Raw genomic sequence first — 20209 nt, 5'->3', positions numbered from 1 at the left:
GAATCCTCTTGCCAACACAGGAGACACAGGAGATGGCGGTTCAATCCCTGGATAGGGATCCACTGGAAGAGGAACTGGCAACCCATTCCAGTATTCTTCCCTGGAGAATCCCATGGACAGAGGAGCCTGCCAAGCTGGAGTCCACTGGGTCACAAAGAGTTGGATACAACTAAGCATGCGTGTAGCATAGGGGAATTTTATCAATTTTTGTATATTGACCTTGGTTAACAAACTTATTCACTGTAGTAGCTTTTCATCCACTTTTTTGGCAGATTCCTTAGGGCTTTTTTCATAGATAATTATGTTGTCTGCAAGTAGTTATACTTCTTCATTTTCAACCTGCATATCATTCAGTTCAGTTCAGTCTCTGAGTTGTGTACGACTCTTTGCAACCCCATGAACTGCTGCACGGCAGGCCTCCCTGTCCATCACCAACTCCTGGAGTCCACTCAAACTCACGTCCATTGTGTCAGTGATGCCATTCAACCATCTCATCCTCTGTCGTCCCTTCTCCTCCTGCCCTCAATCTTTCCCAGCATCAGGGTTTTTTCAAATGAGTCAGTTCTTCACATAGACCAAAGTATTGGAGTTTCAGCTTCAACATCAGTCCCTCCAATGAACACCCAGGACTGATCTCCTTTAGGATGGACTGGTTGGATCTCCTTGCAATACAAGGGACTCTCAAGAGTCTTCTCCAACACCACAGTTCAAAAGCATCAATTCTTCGGTGCTCAGCTTTCTTTATAGTCCAACTCTCACATCCATACATGACCACTGGAAAAACCATAGCCTTGACTAGACGGACCTTTGTTAGCAAAGAATTGTCTCTGCTTTTTAATATGCTGTCTAGGTTGGTCATGACTTTCCTTCTAAGGAGCAAGCGTCTTTTAATTCATGGCTGCAATCACCATCTGCAGTGATTTTGGAGCCCAGAAAAATAAAGTCAGCCACTGTTTCCCCATCTATTTCCCATGAATTGATGGGACCAGATGCCATGATCTTAGTTTTCTGAATGTTGAGCTTTAAGCCAACTTTTTCACTCTCCTCTTTCACTTTCATAAAGAGACTCTTTAGTTCCTCTTCACTTTCTGCCATAAGGGTGGTATCATCTGCATTTCTGAGGTTATTGATATTTCTCCTGGCAATCTTGATTCCAGCTTGTCCTTCTTCCAGACCAGCGTTTCTCATGATGTACTCTGCATATAAGTTAAATAAGCAGGGTGACAATATACAGCCTTGATGTACTCCTTTTCCTGTTTGGAACCAGTCTGTTGTTCCATGTTCAGTTCTAACTGTTGCTTCCTGTCCTGCATATAGGTTTCTCAAGAGGCAGGTCAGGTGGTCTGGTATTCCCATCTCTTGCAGAATTTTCCACAGTTGATGGTGATCCACACAGTGAAAGGCTTTGGCATAGTCAATAAAGCAGAAATAGATGTTTTCCTGGAACTCTCTTGCTTTTTCCATGATCCAGCGGATGTTGGCAATTTGATCTCGGTTCCTCTGCCTTTTCTAAAACCAGCTTGAACATCAGGAAGTTCACGGTTCACATATTGCTGAAGCCTGGCTTGGAGAATTTTGAGCATCACTTTACTAGCGTGTGAGATGAGTGCAATTGTGTGGTAGTTGGAGCATTCTTTGGCATTGCCTTTCTTTGGGATTGGAATGAAAACGGACCTTTTCCAGTCCTGTGGCCACTGCTGAGTTTTCCAAATTTGCTGGCATATTGAGTGCAGCACTTTCACAGCATCATCTTTCAGGATTTGGAATAGCTCAACTGGAATTCCATCACCTTCACTAGCTTTGTTCTTAGTGATGCTTTCTAAGGCCCACTTGACTTCACATTCCAGGATGTCTGGCTCTAGGTGAGTGATCACACAATCGTGATCATCTGGGTCATGAAGATCTTTTTTGTACAGTTCTTCTGTGTATTCCTGCCATCTCTTCTTAATATCTCCTGCTTCTGTTAGGTCCATACCATTTCTGTCCTTTATTGAGCCCATCTTTGCATGAAATGTTCCCTTGGTATCTCTAATTTTCTTGAAGAGATCTCTAGTCTTTCCCATTCTGTTGTTTTCCTCTATTTCTTTGCATTGATCGCTGAGGAAGGCTTTCTTATCTCTTCTTGCTATCCTTTGGAACTCTGCATTCAGATGCTTATATCTTTCCTTTTCTCCTTTGCTTTTCACTTCTCTTCTTTTCACAGCTATTTGCAAGGCCTCCTCAGACAGCCATTTTGCTTTTTTGCATTTCTTTTCCACGGGGATGGTCTTGATCCCTGTCTCCTGTACAGTGTCATGAACCTCTGTCCATAGTTCATCAGGCACTCTATCTATCAGATCTATTATTTTACTGTCTTAAATTAGTCTTTTTTAATCCCTTTCTTGCTTTTTCTATACTTTTATTTTCCTAAATTCTTAGGTGGAGGAACCTAGACTGTTGATTTGAGATTGTTCTCTAATATAATCACTTAATGCCCTAAGCCTTGATTTAGCTGCATCCCACAAATTTTGATAAATGTTTTGATTTTCATTCAGTTCAAAATATTTACCAATTTCCTGTATTCTTTATTCCCTGACCTATGGATTATTTAGAAGACTGTCATTTTCTAAATATTAGTGGAGTTTCCTAATAATTTTCAGTCATTCCTTTCTAGTTTAATTCCATTGTGTTCAGAGAAGATACTTTGTATGATTTCAGTTATCTTACATCTATTGGGACTAGTTTTATGATCCAGAATATAATTTACCATAAAGTTCCATGCTCACTTGAAAAAAAGTGTGTAGTGCTGTGGTTGAACGGAGGGTAGCAAAATTGTTCTATAGTTGTCAAGTAGGTTGATAATATTGTTCTGGTTATCTATAATATTGATTTGGGGTTATTTGCTCTATTACTCAGAGAGGAGTGATGAAGTCACCAATCAACGGTAGATTTGAATATTTCTCTTTCAGTGTCTATCAGCTTCTGCTTTGTGTACTTTCAAGTTCTGTTAATAAGTACATACCCACTTAGGATGGTATGTATGAAATATTTCTTGTTCTGAAGTCTACTTTGTGTGATGTAAATATAGCATCTGTAGTTTTCCTCTTCTTAGTGTTAACACGAGTATCTATTTATTTATATTTAAATTGTGTTTGTGTAGACAGATATGGGCTTCCTAGGTGGCTTGGTGATAAAGAACCTGCCCGCCAGTGCAGGAGATACAGGAGATTCAGGTTGCATCCCTGGGTCAGGAAGATTCCCCTAGAGTAGGAACTGGCAGCCCGCTCCAGTATTCTTGCCTAGAGAATCCCTTGAACAGAGGAGCCTTGAGGCCTCAGGCCCTTGGGGTTGCAAAAAGTGGGACGCAACTGAGCATGCGTGCACTTAAGATGACATAGTTGGATCCAGCTTTACCTATCAAATCTGATTATCTATACTATCTAATTGGCATGTTTAGTTACACCTGATATAATAACCAATGGTTGGCATTAAATCTACTATCTTGCTATTTGTGTTCTGCTTATTTCATCTCCTCTTTGTTTTTCCCTCCCATTCTTTTCCTGCCATGCTCCAAGTTTCTTTCATAATTTCATTTTCCCACAGTTGACTCATTACTTTTTTTGATAGATTTTTTTATTGATTGCTCTAGGACAGTGGTTCCCAAAGTGCATTCTGAGGGGACCTATGAAATTCTTTCAGTGAGTTTGTGAAGTCAGAAAAATTTGACAGAGCATTTTTAGGGGTGGTTTAACAATTGCACTCATCTCATACGCTAGTAAAGTAATGCTCAAAATTCTCCAAGCCAGGCTTCAGCTATACGTGAACCATGAACTTCCAGATGTTCAAGCTGGTTTTATTTATTTTTTTTATCTTTCTTAAATTTTATTTCTAAGCAACCATTGTTTTTCAAGCTGGTTTTAGAAAAGGCAGAGGAAACAGAGATCAAATTGCCAACATCCGCTGGATCATGGAAAAAGCAAGAGAGTTCCAGGAAAACATCTATTTCTGCTTTATTGACTATGCCAAAGCCTTTCACTGTGTGGATCACAATAAACTGTGGAAAATTCTGAAAGAGATGGGAATACCAGACCACCTGACCTGCCTCTTGCGAAACCTATATGCAGGTCAGGAAGCAACAGTTAGAACTGGACATGGAACAACAGACTGGTTCCAAACAGGAAAAGGAGTACATCAAGGCTGTATATTGTCCCCTGCTTATTTAACTTATATGCAGAGTACATCATGAGAAACGCTGGTCTGGAAGAAGCACAAGCTGGAATCAAGATTGCCAGGAGAAATATCAATAACCCCAGATATGCAGATGATACCACCCTTATGGCAGAAAGTGAAGAGGAACTAAAGAGCCTCTTGATGAAAGTGAAAGAGGAGAGTGAAAAAGTTGGCTTAAAGCTCAACATTCAGAAAACGAAGATCATGGCGTCTGGTCCCATCAATTCATGGGAAATAGATGGGGAAACAGTGGAAATAGTGTCAGACTTTATTTTTTGGGGCTCCAAAATCACTGCATGGTGACTGCAGCCATGAAATTAAAAGACTCTTACTCCTCAGAAGGAAAGTTATGACCAACCTAGATAGCATATTCAAAAGCAGAGACATTCCTTTGCCAACAAAGGTCCATCTAGTTAAGGCTATGGTTTTTCCAGTGGTCATGTATGGATGTAAGCGTTGGACTGTGAAGAAAGCTGAGTGCTGAAGAATTGATGCTTTTGAACTGTGGTGTTGGAGAAGACTCTTGAGAGTCCCTTGGATTGCAAGGAGATCCAACCAGTCCATTCTAAAGGAGATCATCCCTAGGTGTTCTTTGGAAGGAATGATGCTAAAGCTGAAGCTCCAGTACTTTGGCCACCTCATGTGAAGAGTTGACTCATTGGAAAAGACTCTGATGCTGGGAGGGATTGGGGGCAGGTGGAGAAGGGGACGACAGAGGATGAGATGGCTGGATGGCATCACCAATTCGATGGACGTGAGTTTGGGTGGACTCCAGGAGGCCTGGCATGCTGCGATTCATGGGGTTGCAAAGAGTTGGACACGACTGAGTGACTGAACTGAACTGAATAAAGGCTATAATCTTTGAGCTGAGTTTTCAAAGATGAGTAGACAAGAAGAATAGAGAGAAAAGGTTGGGAGGAAATGAACAGAGCCTCAGTAACTTGTGGGAAAATCTCAAGCATACATGTAACTGGAGTCATAGAAGAAATAAGGGGAGGCCAAAAATACTTGGAGAAATTATGGTTGAAATTTTTTCAAAGCGGAAATTACAAACACATAGATTTATGCAGGTTAATGAGCTCTATCCACATTGAAATGACTTTTCCTTTGTACCCCATTGTATCCCACATATATTTTTATAGAACCTGTAGCATTTGAATGCACTTTTTTGCCTGTCTCCCTACACCAAATTCTGAGCAACTTTCAGGCAGAATAGTGTATGGCACATGGTAAATACTCGATAAACCAAAATTCTCAAATGCCGAGTGCCACACAAGTTTGGCTTATTTTGCTTATATCAGAGAGGAAAATATAACTGACTTGACCAATATTCCTTTTTTGAAACATGTAAATACATCAGAAAAATAACAGACTTAAGTGTCTAAAGAATTATTTAGGCAACAGTTATGCTTTTGGACCTCATAAAAAAAATCAATGTACTAATATATTGTTAACACTTAAAAAAAAAAAACTTCCATTGATGCTATTTTAAAGTAATTTACCTGGCCTGCAAATTTGCTGCCACGATCAGCTGAAATAAACACACCATCTTTATCCTTTTGAAATCCACTGTGAGACCAATATGCCAGGTCAAAAGTAAATGTCTTCGTATGTCCTGGATTCTTAGGGTCTTGTATAATGGTGGTGGTCCTGGAATGCATGGAAATCACACATTTGCTCCCAGAATTCTTCTCTCTCTATAGTCAAATCACAAATTTAAGTCAATCATTAGTTTTCCTGTCATCCAATTTTTTTGCAGATCTTTACATCTAGTAAGAAATTAAGCTAGTAACTTACCGTTCATTCATTTTGTTCTCTGATTATTCTTAGCAGCTGTTATGACAACAGTTGCTGTTATGGGTCCTCAGAACTTTTGAAAGGCTTGTCTCCAGTCATATTAACTTTCTGAGAATAGCATATCCAACACTCAGCTACGCTAATAGCATAAACTACAGCATCAGAGATCCATTCCCAACATGGCAACATAAGATGCTACCCTGTCCCACTCTCCAACAAAACTGGTGAAAAGTATTAAACAAAAAAATGAAAATGAAAAAAAAACAAAAGGAAATGGAAATGGTTCTAAGAGCAACAGCCAATGAAGAAAGATCTATTCAAGAAATCTATCAAAATTTGGTAAGAAAGGAGAGTCCATGGTGTTTAAGCAAGACTATTCCTTCTCTCGCCACTGTCAGCTGAACCAAGGAGAGACAACTCCAGACTGCTGGAGCTGAGAGCACAGGGCTCCCTTTCTCCCTGGGTCCCAGGAGGAGGGATTTCTTCCTGAGAGGATAATGTCAGCATTTCTCACCCTGCCCCCTTCCACCTGTGACTGAGGCTTCATGTGGGAAAGTATGGGTAAGAGGTGGGAGCTCCTTCTTCTACCCAGTTTCCACACATGGAACAGAGACTCTGCCTTGGTTGCAGCGTGCTGAGAATACTCGGGTGCTGACCACACTTGCCCTGGCTCCCGAGGTGGTAGTTCTTTGCCAGGAGAGACAAGCTGAGATGACTGCAGGTTGCTGTTCTACACTAACCAAAAACTGGGCTTCTAGAGCAGGGCCGTCATACAGAGTAGCTTCCTTGTGTCCCCACCCACAAATCCAGAGCCCTGGTTTAGAGATCTTGCCTGGGCGCTTAACCTCTTCCCAGAGGAACTGACTTCATTTGCCCCCTTAGAGACGTCCAACACTAAGAGCACTCTTTAGAACAGAGGTGCTGTGATGAAGGGCAACTCGGAGATTCAAGATAACAGGTTAAAGTACAGGTTCTCTGGTTTGGCTTCCCTGGTGGCTCAGATGGTAGAGAATTGGCCTGCAATGCAGGAGACCCCAGTTCAATCCCTGGGTAGAAAGATACCCTGGAGAAGGAAATGGCAACCCACTCCAGTATTCTTGACTAGGGAAATTCCATGGACAGAGGAGCCTGGCGAGCTACATGGGATCGCAAAGAGTTGGACACAACTGACTCACTTTTTTTGGTCTGGTTTGCTGGGGAGGAACCCACCCGGACTCAGAAAAATATCAATCACTGATCTCAGAAACTAATCCTTTTTTAAAAGGAACCAGAATTTGATTGAAATAGTTCGTAGAGCAATTTATGCCCCTGGTCATTGTTGAAAATAGAGCAATCAGTCGGCAATCAGTGGACTTCACACTTTGGTGTGGTCGAGAGAAAGGGGGCCCTACAAAAACTGTTACCATCCCACAGTGACCAGGTAGGAAATAAAACTTCACTAAAATAATCCAGCCAATCACTAAACAAATGTTGGGGAAGTTCATACAAGTAGTCTTGTCCAGGCTTCAGAAGCAGCAATAGGTCTTTGACTGATCAGAGACCCTGAAAGGAATTACATGCCAAACTGCTGACTGGCAGGAACGCTGAAAGTAGGTCTTGAGAACCAACAGTTAAGGGAATAAATAACATGGACGGTAAAGAGTCACAAAACTTCCTGGGCCTGGGGAATCTGGCCAGTTCCCAGGGATCACTGAACATTCTGAGACTGACAACTAGAAATACAAACATTTAACACAATAGCCGAAGCTGCATCTTTGCATGTAAGCTGATGACTACCAGCCAGCCTGAAGCTTGGTGATAAAAGCAGGACTCCTTTGGATGGCACTCTCAAGTCTCACCCATGGAATGTACCTTCAAATTGGGGACTCCAGATTGCTGAACCAGGGACTTCCCAGTGTTCCTTAACTCTGGATGTAGGTGTTCCCCCAATTAGGTGATGTATATGGATATGTATTTTCTGCTATACTGCTTGTGGATCTTCCAACTGGGGCTGTGGCTTGAATCTGGATGTAGTGCTTCCCCAATCTGGTGATGTACATATATTTATCTCTTGCTATATTGCTTGTCCTCATACTGTAACTTACTATTAATATAAGAAACTTCCTTAATTCTTGCCTTCTTAAAGACAAAGTGGTTATTTTGCCAGTGAATTCTCTGAACCTGAAAGTCCTTCAGCAGAACACAAATCTTTCGGCAAAACAACAAATAAACAAGCAAATAACAATAACAAGCTAAAGAAGACTGGGAAGAGCAGCACTCAGATTTGCTACAATGCATTATCTAAAATGTCCAGTCCGTCCAATAAAAAACTGTGACCGCAAAGAAATAGGCAAGTAAGATCCATACACTGGAAGGGAAGCTGGCAACAGAAACTGAGAGTAATCAGATGCAGGAGTTACCAGAAAAGTAAAAACCATAAATATATTCACAGCACTGAAGGAAACCAGATTAAAGAAATAAAGGAAAGATTATAAAGGAATAATATAAACAATTTATTACATTAGATAATTTAGATGAAATGGACAAATTCTTAGACACCAAGTACGAAATACTCAAGAATAGACAATTTGAATAGACCCGTAACAAACGAAGAGACTGTAGTAAAAACAAAACTACTCATGAACAAATGGCTAGACTGCTTGATTCTACAAAGATTTACAGAATTAATACCAATTCTTCATAAACTCTTCCAAAACATAGAAAAGGGAATACTCCCTAACTTATTTTTATGAAGCCAGTATTACCCTGATACTAAGTAGAGACAAAGATATCTCAAGAAAATAAAGCTACAAACCAGTATCTCTGATAAGATACTGCAAGAATCCTCAACAAATCATTACTACCGTGAATCCTGCAACATATAAACAGAATTATATATCATAACCAAATGAGATTTATCCTAGGGATGCAAGCTTGGATTTAACATCTGAAAACATTTCTATTGTTTCAATTTTATGGCCTTTGACATCCATGAATTCAGAAACAGCAAACAACTTAACCTTTCGTGCATATCAACCAATCTGAAGGCCACATCCCAAGCCTTTATCTAATCCCTTTATCTAATTCACACCCCAAGCCAGTGTTTCTCCCAACTCACATTACCCCAGAACCAGGTACCTGACAACTAGGCTGAACCTGGCCAACTGAAGTCTAGAGTCCAAGGAAACTATACTAACTATCCAATCCAAAAATTGCTCAAACTTGACTACTGTGCGTTGCCCATCCCTTCCTGTGGAAACCACAAAGGGTGTGGGCCAGGCATCCTTTCCTCCAGCCTTCTGACCAACTTTGATATTTCCCTGTATGGCTACGTAGAATGCTCCTTTCTCTTGAAAATTATAAGGCAGTGATCACTGAATCTGTCACCTTATTATATCTGATTAAAACAAATCTTGGGTACACTTTAAAATAATGATCAATGTAATATGTATCAATAGAATAAAAAAAAATCACATATCATCTCAATATGTAGAAAATGAATATGACAAAATTCAACACCCTTTCACGATAAACACACTCAAAACACATCAGCCACAGAATGGGACTTCCTCAATCTCCTAAGGGGCATCTACGAAAAACTTCAACAGCCAAGGCTGACTATTACTCTCTAAGATCAGGAAGAAGACAAGGATTTCTACTCGTGACGTTTCTATTCAACATTGCATGGGAGGGTCTAGCCAGGGAAATTAAGCAAGAACAGGAAACAAAAGCATCCAGATAGGAAAGGAAGAAGTAAAATGATAGCTATTTGCAGATGATATGATCTTAGAAAATCCTGAGGAATCCACTAGAAACTATTACAACTAGTAAATGAGTTCAGTAAGGTTGCAGGATGTAAAATCAATATACAATAATAGACTTTTTATACACTTTAAACAATTTGAAAATGAAATTAGGAAAATTTCATTTCTAGTACTACCACAAAGAATAAAATACTTAAGAATAAGGTTAATAAAAGAAGTACAAAACATACCCTGAATACCTCAAAACGTTATTGGAAGAAACTAAGATCTAAAATTTAGAAAAACATCCCATTTCATGGATCGAAGGAATTGGCATTATTACAGGCAGATTCTTTACCCTCTGAGCCACCAGGGAAGCCTATTATTAGGAGAAAAATCCCCAAACAGATGAACATTCAATTCAACTCTATCAAAAGCCCCCTTTCTTTGTAGAAATTAACAAGCTGATTGTAAAATTCATATGGACCTGACAGGCATCCAGAATAGCCAAAATCTTCAATCTTCAAAACGAAAAAAGTAGGATTCACACCAATCTCACAATTTAGTACAACCGACAGTGATCAAGAGAGTGTGGCACTGGCATACAGACAGACATACAGATTAATGTAATACAGTGGAGAGTCCAGATACAAATCCAAACGTCTATGATCAACTGATTTTCAACAAGGCTGCCAAAATGAAGAATGGCCTTTACAAGGAATGGCACTGGGAAAACTTGATGGTCACACACGGAAGAATGAACTTGGATCATTACTTCACATGATATATAAAAAGCAACTCAAAAAGGACCAAAGACCTAAATGTAAGAGCTAAAACTAAAACAGAAAACATAAATCTTCATGACATTGGAGTGGGCAAAGAGAGATAAAACACCAAAAGCACAATTTTAAAAAATGGACTTCATCGAAATTAAAAATGTTTGTGCTTCAAATGATAAAAAGGTAACCCTTTGAATGGGAGAAAATTTGCAAGTTGTATATCTAATAAGAAATTGTAACTAGAATATGTAAAGAACAGCTCAATATAAAAAGATAAATAGTCCAATTTAAAAATGAACAAAGGATCAGAATGGACATTTCCCCAAGGAAGACACACTAATGGGCAATAGTACATGAAAAGACCCATGACATCATTAGTTATCAGGAAAATGCAAATCAAAAAAACATGATATACCACTTCACACCAACTAAAATGGCTATAATGTAAATGTTGGCCTGGACTGGAGAAACTGGAACCTTCATACAATGCTAGTAGGAATATAAAAATTTCCAAGTAGGTGCAGCTGCTTGGAAAAGTCTTGACAATTTCTTGAAAGATAACACAGAGTTACTGAATGACTCAGCAATTCCATGCCTAGGTATATAACCAAAAGAAATGAAAACTTGTGTCCACACAAAAATCTGTAAACAAATATTTATAGCAGCATGATTCATAATAGCTAACAGCGAACAGGTGGAAACCACCCTGACATTCACTGAGGAGTGGATGAACACAATGTGGTATATCCATACAATGGATTAGTATCCAGCCATAAAGAAATGAACTTTTGATACAACATAGATGACACAACATAAAAGTATGTCGTATCATATGATACGACATAGATAAATCTTGAAAACACTATGCTGAAAGAAGCCAGTCACAAAAGACTATATAATTCTATTGATATGAATTGTACACAACAGGGAACTATGCAGAAACAGAGATTAGTTTAATGCTTGTTTAGGACTAGGGAAATGAGGTGATTAAAAACGTTATAAATCTGATCGTGGTGATGGTTGCATCTGTGAATACATTACAAGTCACTGAATCATACACCATAAGTGAGCTAAATGTGTACTATGTAAATTATCTCAATAAAACCATTTAAAAGGTGGCCTAGATGGTAAAGAACCTGCCTGCGATGTGGAAGACCTGTGTTTAATCTGGTTGGGAAGATACCCTGGAGAAAGGAATGGTAACCCACTCCTGTATTCTTACCTGGAAAATCCCATGGACAGAGAGAGGAGTCTGGTAGGCCATAGTCTATGGGGTTGCAAGGAGTCAGATACTGAGTGACTAACACGATGGTGAAAATAACTATAGCAGCTAATATTAAAAGTACTTACATGTCAAACATTGTGCTCAGTAATTTACAGATTACTTCAAACTAGTGTTTCTAACGGCAATCCTGTGAGGTATCAACATCTCTATTTTAGACTCAAGGAAATCAAGGCTCAGAGCTTAAAACCTTGCTCAAAGCCACACAGTAGGTAAGGGATAGTCAGGTTTTGAACTCATGTTCATCTGACTTCAAAGGCTCCTGACAGTCGGGACTTCCTTGGTAGTCAGTGGTTAAGAATCCACCCCCGGGAACATGGGTTTCATCCTTGACCCATCCTGGAAGATCTCACATTCTGCCAGCAACTAAGCTTGTGTGCTAAAACCACTGAGACAGTGCTCTAAAGCGGGCTAAGTCGCAACTACTGAAGCCCGGAGCTCCAGAGCCATGCTCTGCAACAAGACACCACTGCAACGTGAAGTCCACACGCTGCACCTAGAGTAGCCCCAACTTGCTGCAATTAGAGAAAGCCCACACTGCAACAAAAAGCACAGAAACGAAGAACCCACGCAGCGCAACAAAGACCCAGTATGCCCCCGGACCCCCAAAGACAGACACTGTCTTACAACAAAGGAAGTCTCATAAAGTTGGATCTCTGATCCCACAGCGAAAGCAACACTGGATATGAAGTTAGAAAACTAGGCAGGGTCTAGGTCACCAAGGCGGTTTAATAGTTGTCCGGATGTGATCTAGAGCTACCCCCAAACCATTTCCTGAATTCATTTTCTTTCTTCCTACTATTCCAGTCTAAGATAATCAACTTTGGTGGTAGATATGAATCAAAGGGGCCCTAACTATGTAATTGTTTTACTGCCCATTTCTATATCCTAGTTAACTGTCCCTCAGTGTGGTCATTTAATTTAATCACACATTAACTCTATGACATGTTTTGAATCTGTTCCCTGAGAAACTATGCCACTTTAGAAACCTTAATTAGGGGCTACACTACAGTGAGATATAACCACACTTGTGTCTAGTTATAAAGTTATCTAATCATATGTCTGCCTGATTCCTGAAGTATTTTCTGTAATATAGAGGAATGTTAAGGGACAGGACAGAATTGGTATCAACTGAGTATGTGCAAAGCAATATTTTCTATTAACGGACGAGAGTAAAAGCAGCAAACTACACAAGGGGGAAAGTAGATGTAATATGAGGTCATCACTACATTGTATCCCATTCAGAATTATTATCAAATAAGCCTTTGCATGTTGTTTCAGCATACTCTTATCCAAATCTTATTTATCTCCTTTATGGCCATTTCAAATTCTTCTAGCTCCAGGAAGTCTTCAAGTTCTGTGCAAGCAGAATGAACTGCACCCAATCTTTCTCTGGGTACCAAGATGATTCACCTTACCATGGTACATATTGCTATAAACCATTAACATACATAAGACTATACGCTGTTGAGAACGACGACTTTCCTTTGTATCCTCAGTTTCTAGTTCAGTGTTTGATCTTCAACAAATAAGCAAAAGTCCGCTGAATGGATCAACTGTTCACAATTATCTTAAAATTCAACTACTCCGTTGATAATCAAAGACAGACAATTGCTAAAGGTCCCAGAATAAGTATAACTCATATTTTATCCTAAATGTTGTAGCAACAGTTTAATGACTGGTATTTTCGTAAAAAGTTATACAAATACAATTATACATAAAAGCATATAAAATACATAAGAGTTCATTCAGAACTGGAAATTTGTTTGCTTATGATCTGTTTTTTTTGGGGGGGGGGCGTAAAAACACATAGCACATGTCTATATTCACCAAACTGCATTGGTTTAAAAAATTATTGACAAAACATTTTTCTTGTCAATTTTTTTTTTATTGTGCTACTTGTGCAAAAGAATGAAATTGTTTTCTGAATTATGTTTAATTTAGATCTTTAAATTACTCATTTAACAAGTTCATTTAAATAAATTTAATATTCGGTAAAGGACAAGCAGCTTCAATACAAGTTTGATAATTATTATTTAAAAAATTAATAAAATGAAAGTCATAGTCAAACTTTCAACAAGGCAATGTAACATTTAACACTAACCTGACTAAAAGGCCGCACTCGTACTGCTACTTTCACACTCTCAGTACTTGGCATAGGCATTTTCATCATTTTCCCATTATTTGTACTGTTATTTGGTAGAAAAATAATGTAGAAGGTACACCGCTTATGCTTCACACTGAAACACTGAAAGCTTAGCCAACAAAAGCAGGCTGTTTCTAGACAATCAATTATTAATGGTCCATTCATTACACACTATCAATTACCTGTTATAATTTTACAATACTTATTTATTGATGAATTGTATAGCCCACATCAAGTATCACCACTTAATTGCACAGTCACATTGCAGAAAACAGAGTGGTTTTTCTTTTCCTTTTTCCACATCTACTCACACCCTTTACCCATCCTCAATACTCTGTGCCTGAGGTCCTATGAGAATTTGTCATTTTAAAACCTGAATGAATGTTAAGGGATTTCTGTGACTCAGTAGCAAGCTCCTTCACAGCGAGAATGTTTATAAAATTTGTTCAGACTTTTCATTCTATTAATATTAGGCACATACAAAGTGCACTGAATAGCCACAAAACAGCTTTTTTAAAAAAAAAAACACATTTCCTTTCTTACTACTCAAACCCCTTTAAGAAGTTGCTAGTGAGCAGTGAACCGGTCAGTCTAACCTGGATAATTAGTCTCTGAATAATTAAGAGACTTTAAAGATAATAGCCTTTAAACTTGCTGAACAAGAAATGCCAACATTATATTTAATCAATGCATTATTTGGAAAATTACTAATTTGAGGTAGAATACACAAAATATGTTAAACTACAAAAAAAGTGGCAAAATTACATGCCCATAATTCAATTTCAACATAGTAACAGCCTTCCTCAATTTAAGATTAGAAGTCTTAATCACAGAAGCAAAGTGCATAAATTATAAAATAGCAACTTAAAAAAAAACAAAACAGTTCAGTCATCTTCAAACTGGTCTAATACTTTTAACTATAGACAAGGAAAATGGAACCAATATCTACTAGCATATAAAATCATTATTAAAACAGAAATCCCATCTCAAAAATCTAACAGACACAGACTACTGTAAAGTATACTTTATTTAACATTCCAATAAGCCATATTTACATATTATATAAATGTATGAAGTCTTATTATAAAATAGAAAAAACTGCCTGGACTAAAAGAATCACACTCCATATGGAGTTACTTTACTTATTGAAGACATTGTTTACAAAAATTTACAATAATTTATATAAATTATTTTCTTCCAAATTAATGATTTTTAATAATCCACACAATTTTGATGACTTTACAAATAGGTGTACATTAAAAAACTTGAAAAAATTACAGCATTTTTCTGCGTAGAACTTGCTTTGGAAAAGAAGACAACTTCTTCCTGCTCCTTCCAACAGTTTTTCCCGTTACTTCTGCAGTCTTTCTTGGTTTGCTCTTGACTCCATCAACTGGGCTTGCCAAGGGAGAAATCAGCTTAATTTCTACCGGGGGAGGTGACCAACTTTCTTTTTCTGTGTTTCTGAAATAAAGATATAACTCAAGTAAAAATAAACATGTTACACAGTATAAAATGTAGTCCACTTCCCAATATATGAAGAAATCTTAGGTATTACCTTTTTCTAGTGCTTTCATTTTATAAAGGAGAAGTAAATTAAAACTTTAGTCAAATAAACTAAGTTGAAGCACTTAAAGATTCACATGATAGAGATTATCATCTATGTTTGGGATCCTCAAAATAATTACTATTTGCATTTTTGTTTAAATATTTCATATGCATTAATAAATACTACTGGTTTACAAGGAAGGGCCATAAGGAGAGCCCAGCAGGGCCATACAATATATGAGAAATGGGAATTCTCAAATACCAGCAATTAGAAACTATGTCTGTATTCCAAAATATGAAGTAGTTTCCACATATACACAAAGCCAATTTATATGTAGTGTTATTAATTATAGTCAAAAGCTCTCATTAAATCAGTTTTTAAAGTAAGATAAAATGAATTACTTTGTACTTTTATGAAATTCAACCATATCTAAGCAAAATATATCCAAAATGGGAGTAATTTTGTGATGGATGAAGTTTTAATTGCTAACAGTGACATAATCACAGGACTTCTATGTTTTTAATGACTTTTATTGATAGTTTTATCCCTCTTCACTAAAGAAAAGGTGAAACATTGCACTCCCCTCCCCAAATTCATTGTGAAAAAACAAAGCTTTGTTGAGTATTCAACTACCCCCACCCTACTGAGCTTAGTCACGCAGTCGTGTCCAACTCTTTGTAACCCCACGGACAGCTCCTCTGTCCATGGGGATTCTCCAGGCAAGAATACTGGAGTGGGTTGCATACCCTCCTCCAGGGGATCTTCCCAACCCAGGAATCAAACCCAGGTCTCCCGCACTGCAGGTGGATGTTTTACCATCTGAGTCACCAGGGAAGCCCTTCACTCATCCTTTTTAAAGAAGGGGTTTTCATGCTATGTTAAAACGCATATTAAAAAGTAGAGACATTACTTTTACTGACAAAGGTCTATCTAGTCAAAACTGTGGTTTTTCCAGTAGTCATGTATGGATGTGAGAGCTGGACTATAAAGAAAGCTGAGCACTGAAGAACTGATGCTTTTGAACTGCGGTGTTAGAGAAGATTCTTGAGAGTTCCTTGGACTGCAAGGAGATCCAACTAGTCCATCCTAAACATCAGTCCTGAATATTCACTGGAAGGACTGATGCTGGAACTGAAGCTCCAATACTTTGGCCACCTGATGCAAAGACTGATTTATCTGAAAAGACCCTGATGTTGAAGGCGGGAGGAGAAGGGGACAACAGAGGATAAGATGGCTGGATGGCATCGCCGACTCAATGGACGTGAGTTTGGGTAAACTCCGGGAGTTCATGATGGACAGGGAGGCCTGGTGTGCTGGAGTCCATGGGGTTGCAAATAGTCAGACATGACTGAGCAACTGAACTGACTTTCATGCTATATAAGAAAGTAACCTTCTGCATTTAAATCTAGATGGTAATTGCAGCCATGAAATTAAAAGACGCTTACTCCTTGGAAGGAAAGTTATGACCGACCTAGATAGCATATTCAAAAGCAGAGACATTCCTTTGCCAACAAAGGTCCATCTAGTCAAGGCTATGGTTTTTCCTGTGGTCATGTATGGATGTGAGAGTTGGACTGTGAAGAAGGCTGAGCGCTGAAGAATTGATGCTTTTGAACTGTGGTGTTGGAGAAGACTCTTAAGAGTCCCTTGGACTGCAAGGAGATCCAACCAGTCCATTCTGAAGGAGATCAGCCCTGGGATTTCTTTGGAAGGAATGATGCTAAAGCTGAAACTCCAGTACTTTGGCCACCACATGCGAAGAGTTGACTCATTGGAAAAGACTCTGATGCTGGGAGGGATTGGGGGCAGGAGGAGAAGGGGACGACAGAGGATGAGATGGCTGGATGGTATCACCGACTCGATGGATGTGAGTTTGAATGAACTCCGAGAGTTGGTGATGGACAGGGAGGCCTGGGGTGCTGCAACTCATGGGGTCGCAAAGAGTTGGACACGACTGAGCAACTGAACCGAACTGAACACCTAAAACTAATACAACATGCTGTAAATAAACTATATTTTAATAAAAAAGTTCAGTCACTCAGCTACATTAGTGAGATTTTAAGTGCTCATTAGCACTGACATACTGTGGTATTGGAGAAGACTCTTGAGAGTCCCTTGAACAACTGCAAGGAGATCCAACCAGTTCTTTCGGAAGATCAGTCCTGGGTGTTGTTCATTGGAAGGACTGATGTTGAAGCTGAAACTCCAATACTTTGGCCCCCTCACGCGAAGAGTTGACTCATTGGAAAAAGACTCTGATGCTGGGAGGGATTGGGGGCAGGAGGAGAAGGGGACGACAGAGGATGAGATGGCTGGATGGCACTACTGACTGAATGGATGTGAGTCTGGGTGAACTCCAGGAGTTGGTGATGGACAGGGAGGCCTGGCGTGCTGCGATTCATGGGATCACAAAGAGTTGGACACGACTGAGCGACTGAACTGAACTGAGTGCATGTAAATGCCCCAAAGAATGACCTTTTTCTGATGAGCTTCATTTCTCTCTTTTAAGTAGAGTCTTCACCAATATAATTTTATGAAACAAAATTGAAAATAAAAATTACAGCCTAGAAAAAGTCTTACTTGCTTGCTTGTTTTGTTTTTGCAGTCCTGATTCTTTTCACTTGTTGCTTTCCCACAGTTTCAGTTGTTTGACCATCATCTTCCTATGGGTTAAAATTTTTGAAAGATCAACATTAGCTAATTAAATATTCAAAATTTAAACTGGAAAAGTTCTATCCTGAGTCAAGGACTATAGTCAGACAGTGCTAAATGAATTTAACCTCAATAAATGATCAAATGGACTCTGTATTTTTTTGGTAGAAACCTTGGTCATCTAGGACAGCTCATTACCCCTCATCCCCACACGTTCAATTCATCTCCAAATCTTATCAGTCTTATTCTGGAGTCTTTCCATTGTCCACTGCGGTGTTCCACTGCCTCTGTCCAAATCCAGGCTCTGACTGCTGCATACGGATTAGACCACCATCAAATATTTTTTCCTCCCTAGAACTCATTTTCAATGGAATTACTTAAAACATGCACATGGTTATCTGCTGGCTTGTAAACAGCCCCACCCCCGTCCTCATGCACTGCAGGCCTCTGTGCTTTTGCATCTGCTGTCCTCTCTTCCAGCAGTGCCTGTCTCCTTCTGTCTGCAGCATTATCTGAGTATAAATGATTATCATGCTGTGAAATAATTATTTGTATTTTTGCCTCCTCAATTAAACTGAACTCCTGAAAAACAAGGAATCTGCCTGAATTATTTTTGCATCTTTGTCACTGCATAGTAATGGCTCATAGCAGATAATTCAAGAAATGCTCATGAATTAAGATTGGTAAATATAAAGGTCTCATGCTCATACTTAATCCATAAACTATTTTAAATGTAGAGTTACATGCAACTAGTCAACTGTGACACACTCTCTCCAAGTGCGGTCTGTGGATGACACTCCAGGGGGTCTGGGACCCGCATTTTAAATAAATACATTCAAGTAATGCTTATGGGACAGTACAGTTTTAAAACCTTTCCCGTAGGCAATTTCAACTTCAGCTGCCAATAATACACCAAGAGTAATATACCAATCTATCTTAAAGCTAGGATCCCCAAAAGATAATTTTGGTCTTGGAGTATAAACACCTGCTGTTTTTGAAGAAGTTCACCTAGGAAGCACTGCTTAAAAAATAAAAGCATGCATACAAATAAAATCATGTATTTCTTACCAGTCCATCTGTATGTTTGGATGTATTCAATGGGTTTTTCCGCCTGGTCCTTAAAGCAGGAGGTGAGGAGACAAATTGAGAAGGTAAGTCTGAAACTAATTCTTGCAGCTGTGCAGGAGCCTCTATTTTTTTAGCTAAAGAAAGGCAAAAACAAAAAACAAGACACCATATATATGTATGTGCATTTTATATATATATATATACACACACACATATAAATTCAACTTACAAAAAAAGTTAACACCTGTGAAGCACGATTAAGGGAAATAAAGCAAGGCACAATAAAAGAGGTGAGGTACAGCATATTTGAAGGTTTGAAATAAGGTGAAGAAGGTTTGTGGCAAGTATACTATTGGTGCCATTTTTCCAACAGCACTTGCTAACTTCATGTCTGTCTGGCACATTGTGGTAATTCTCGCAATATTTCAAACTTTTCCACTATTAACTATATTTGCTATGGTAATCAGTGATCTCTGATTGTTGCAAAAAGATTAGACTCACTTAAAACTCAGATGATGATCAGCATTATTTTTCCAATGAGCTATTTTTAATACTATCACACAGGACTGTAGTATTGTGTAAACATGATTTTTATATGCACTGGGAAACCAAAAAAATTTGCGTGATATGCTTTGCTGTGATATTCACTTTATTATGATAGTAAGGAACCTAATCTGCAAATATTTCCATGGTGTTACTTCGTTCCTTAATTCCTACTTCTCCAGCTGCAAGGGTTTTATTTTAAAAAGCGATTTTCTTAACAAAGTAGAACTCAAACTCTCTTTCCTTTCAGCTCATTCTGAGCCAGTTGTTCCAGGCAAGAGGAACATAAGTCCACAGCATAAAAGGAAAAAAGCAAGCAGAGAAAGTAATAATATAGAAAAAGATTGATAGGAAGATATTCCACAGAAAAACAGAAACAGTTTAAGAATTAGTTGAAAATATGTCATTAAAAATATTTATCACATTCTTGAATGAATCACCATTCATATTAATGGTGATTAG

General features: G+C 38.6%; 2 protein-coding genes across 7 annotated transcripts in view; both read right to left on the bottom strand.

Annotated features, from left to right (window-relative positions):
* Positions 1–14100, bottom strand: part of KIF28 (kinesin family member 28) — an 81473-nt gene extending 67373 nt beyond the window's left edge. Inside the window, exons 1-2 of the mRNA XM_024976711.2 lie at positions 13894–14100; positions 5712–5906 (exon numbers count right to left, since the gene is read on the bottom strand). Of these exons, the coding sequence (XP_024832479.1) occupies positions 5712–5906; positions 13894–14100 (402 nt within the window). The remainder of the gene's footprint in view (positions 1–5711; positions 5907–13893) is intronic.
* AHCTF1 (AT-hook containing transcription factor 1) overlaps positions 13655–20209 on the bottom strand; it is a 96438-nt gene continuing 89883 nt past the window's right edge. For 4 of the 6 annotated variants that reach the window (XM_059875268.1, XM_005216798.5, XM_059875265.1 and 1 more), the window contains exons 34-36: positions 19205–19338; positions 18065–18147; positions 14945–15399 (exon numbers count right to left, since the gene is read on the bottom strand). In XM_059875268.1, coding sequence (XP_059731251.1) covers positions 15210–15399; positions 18065–18147; positions 19205–19338 — 407 coding nt within the window. In that variant the 3' untranslated portion in view covers positions 14945–15209. Of the gene's footprint in view, positions 15400–18064; positions 18148–19204; positions 19339–20209 lie in introns of those variants that run through there. The other 2 variants (NM_001192036.2, XR_009490747.1) reach the window with 2 other exon arrangements.

The sequence above is a fragment of the Bos taurus genome, chromosome 16, assembly GCF_002263795.3.
Source record: "Bos taurus isolate L1 Dominette 01449 registration number 42190680 breed Hereford chromosome 16, ARS-UCD2.0, whole genome shotgun sequence".
NCBI classification, from domain to species: domain Eukaryota; kingdom Metazoa; phylum Chordata; class Mammalia; order Artiodactyla; family Bovidae; genus Bos; species Bos taurus.
This window is presented reverse-complemented; position numbering and strand designations above follow the sequence as displayed.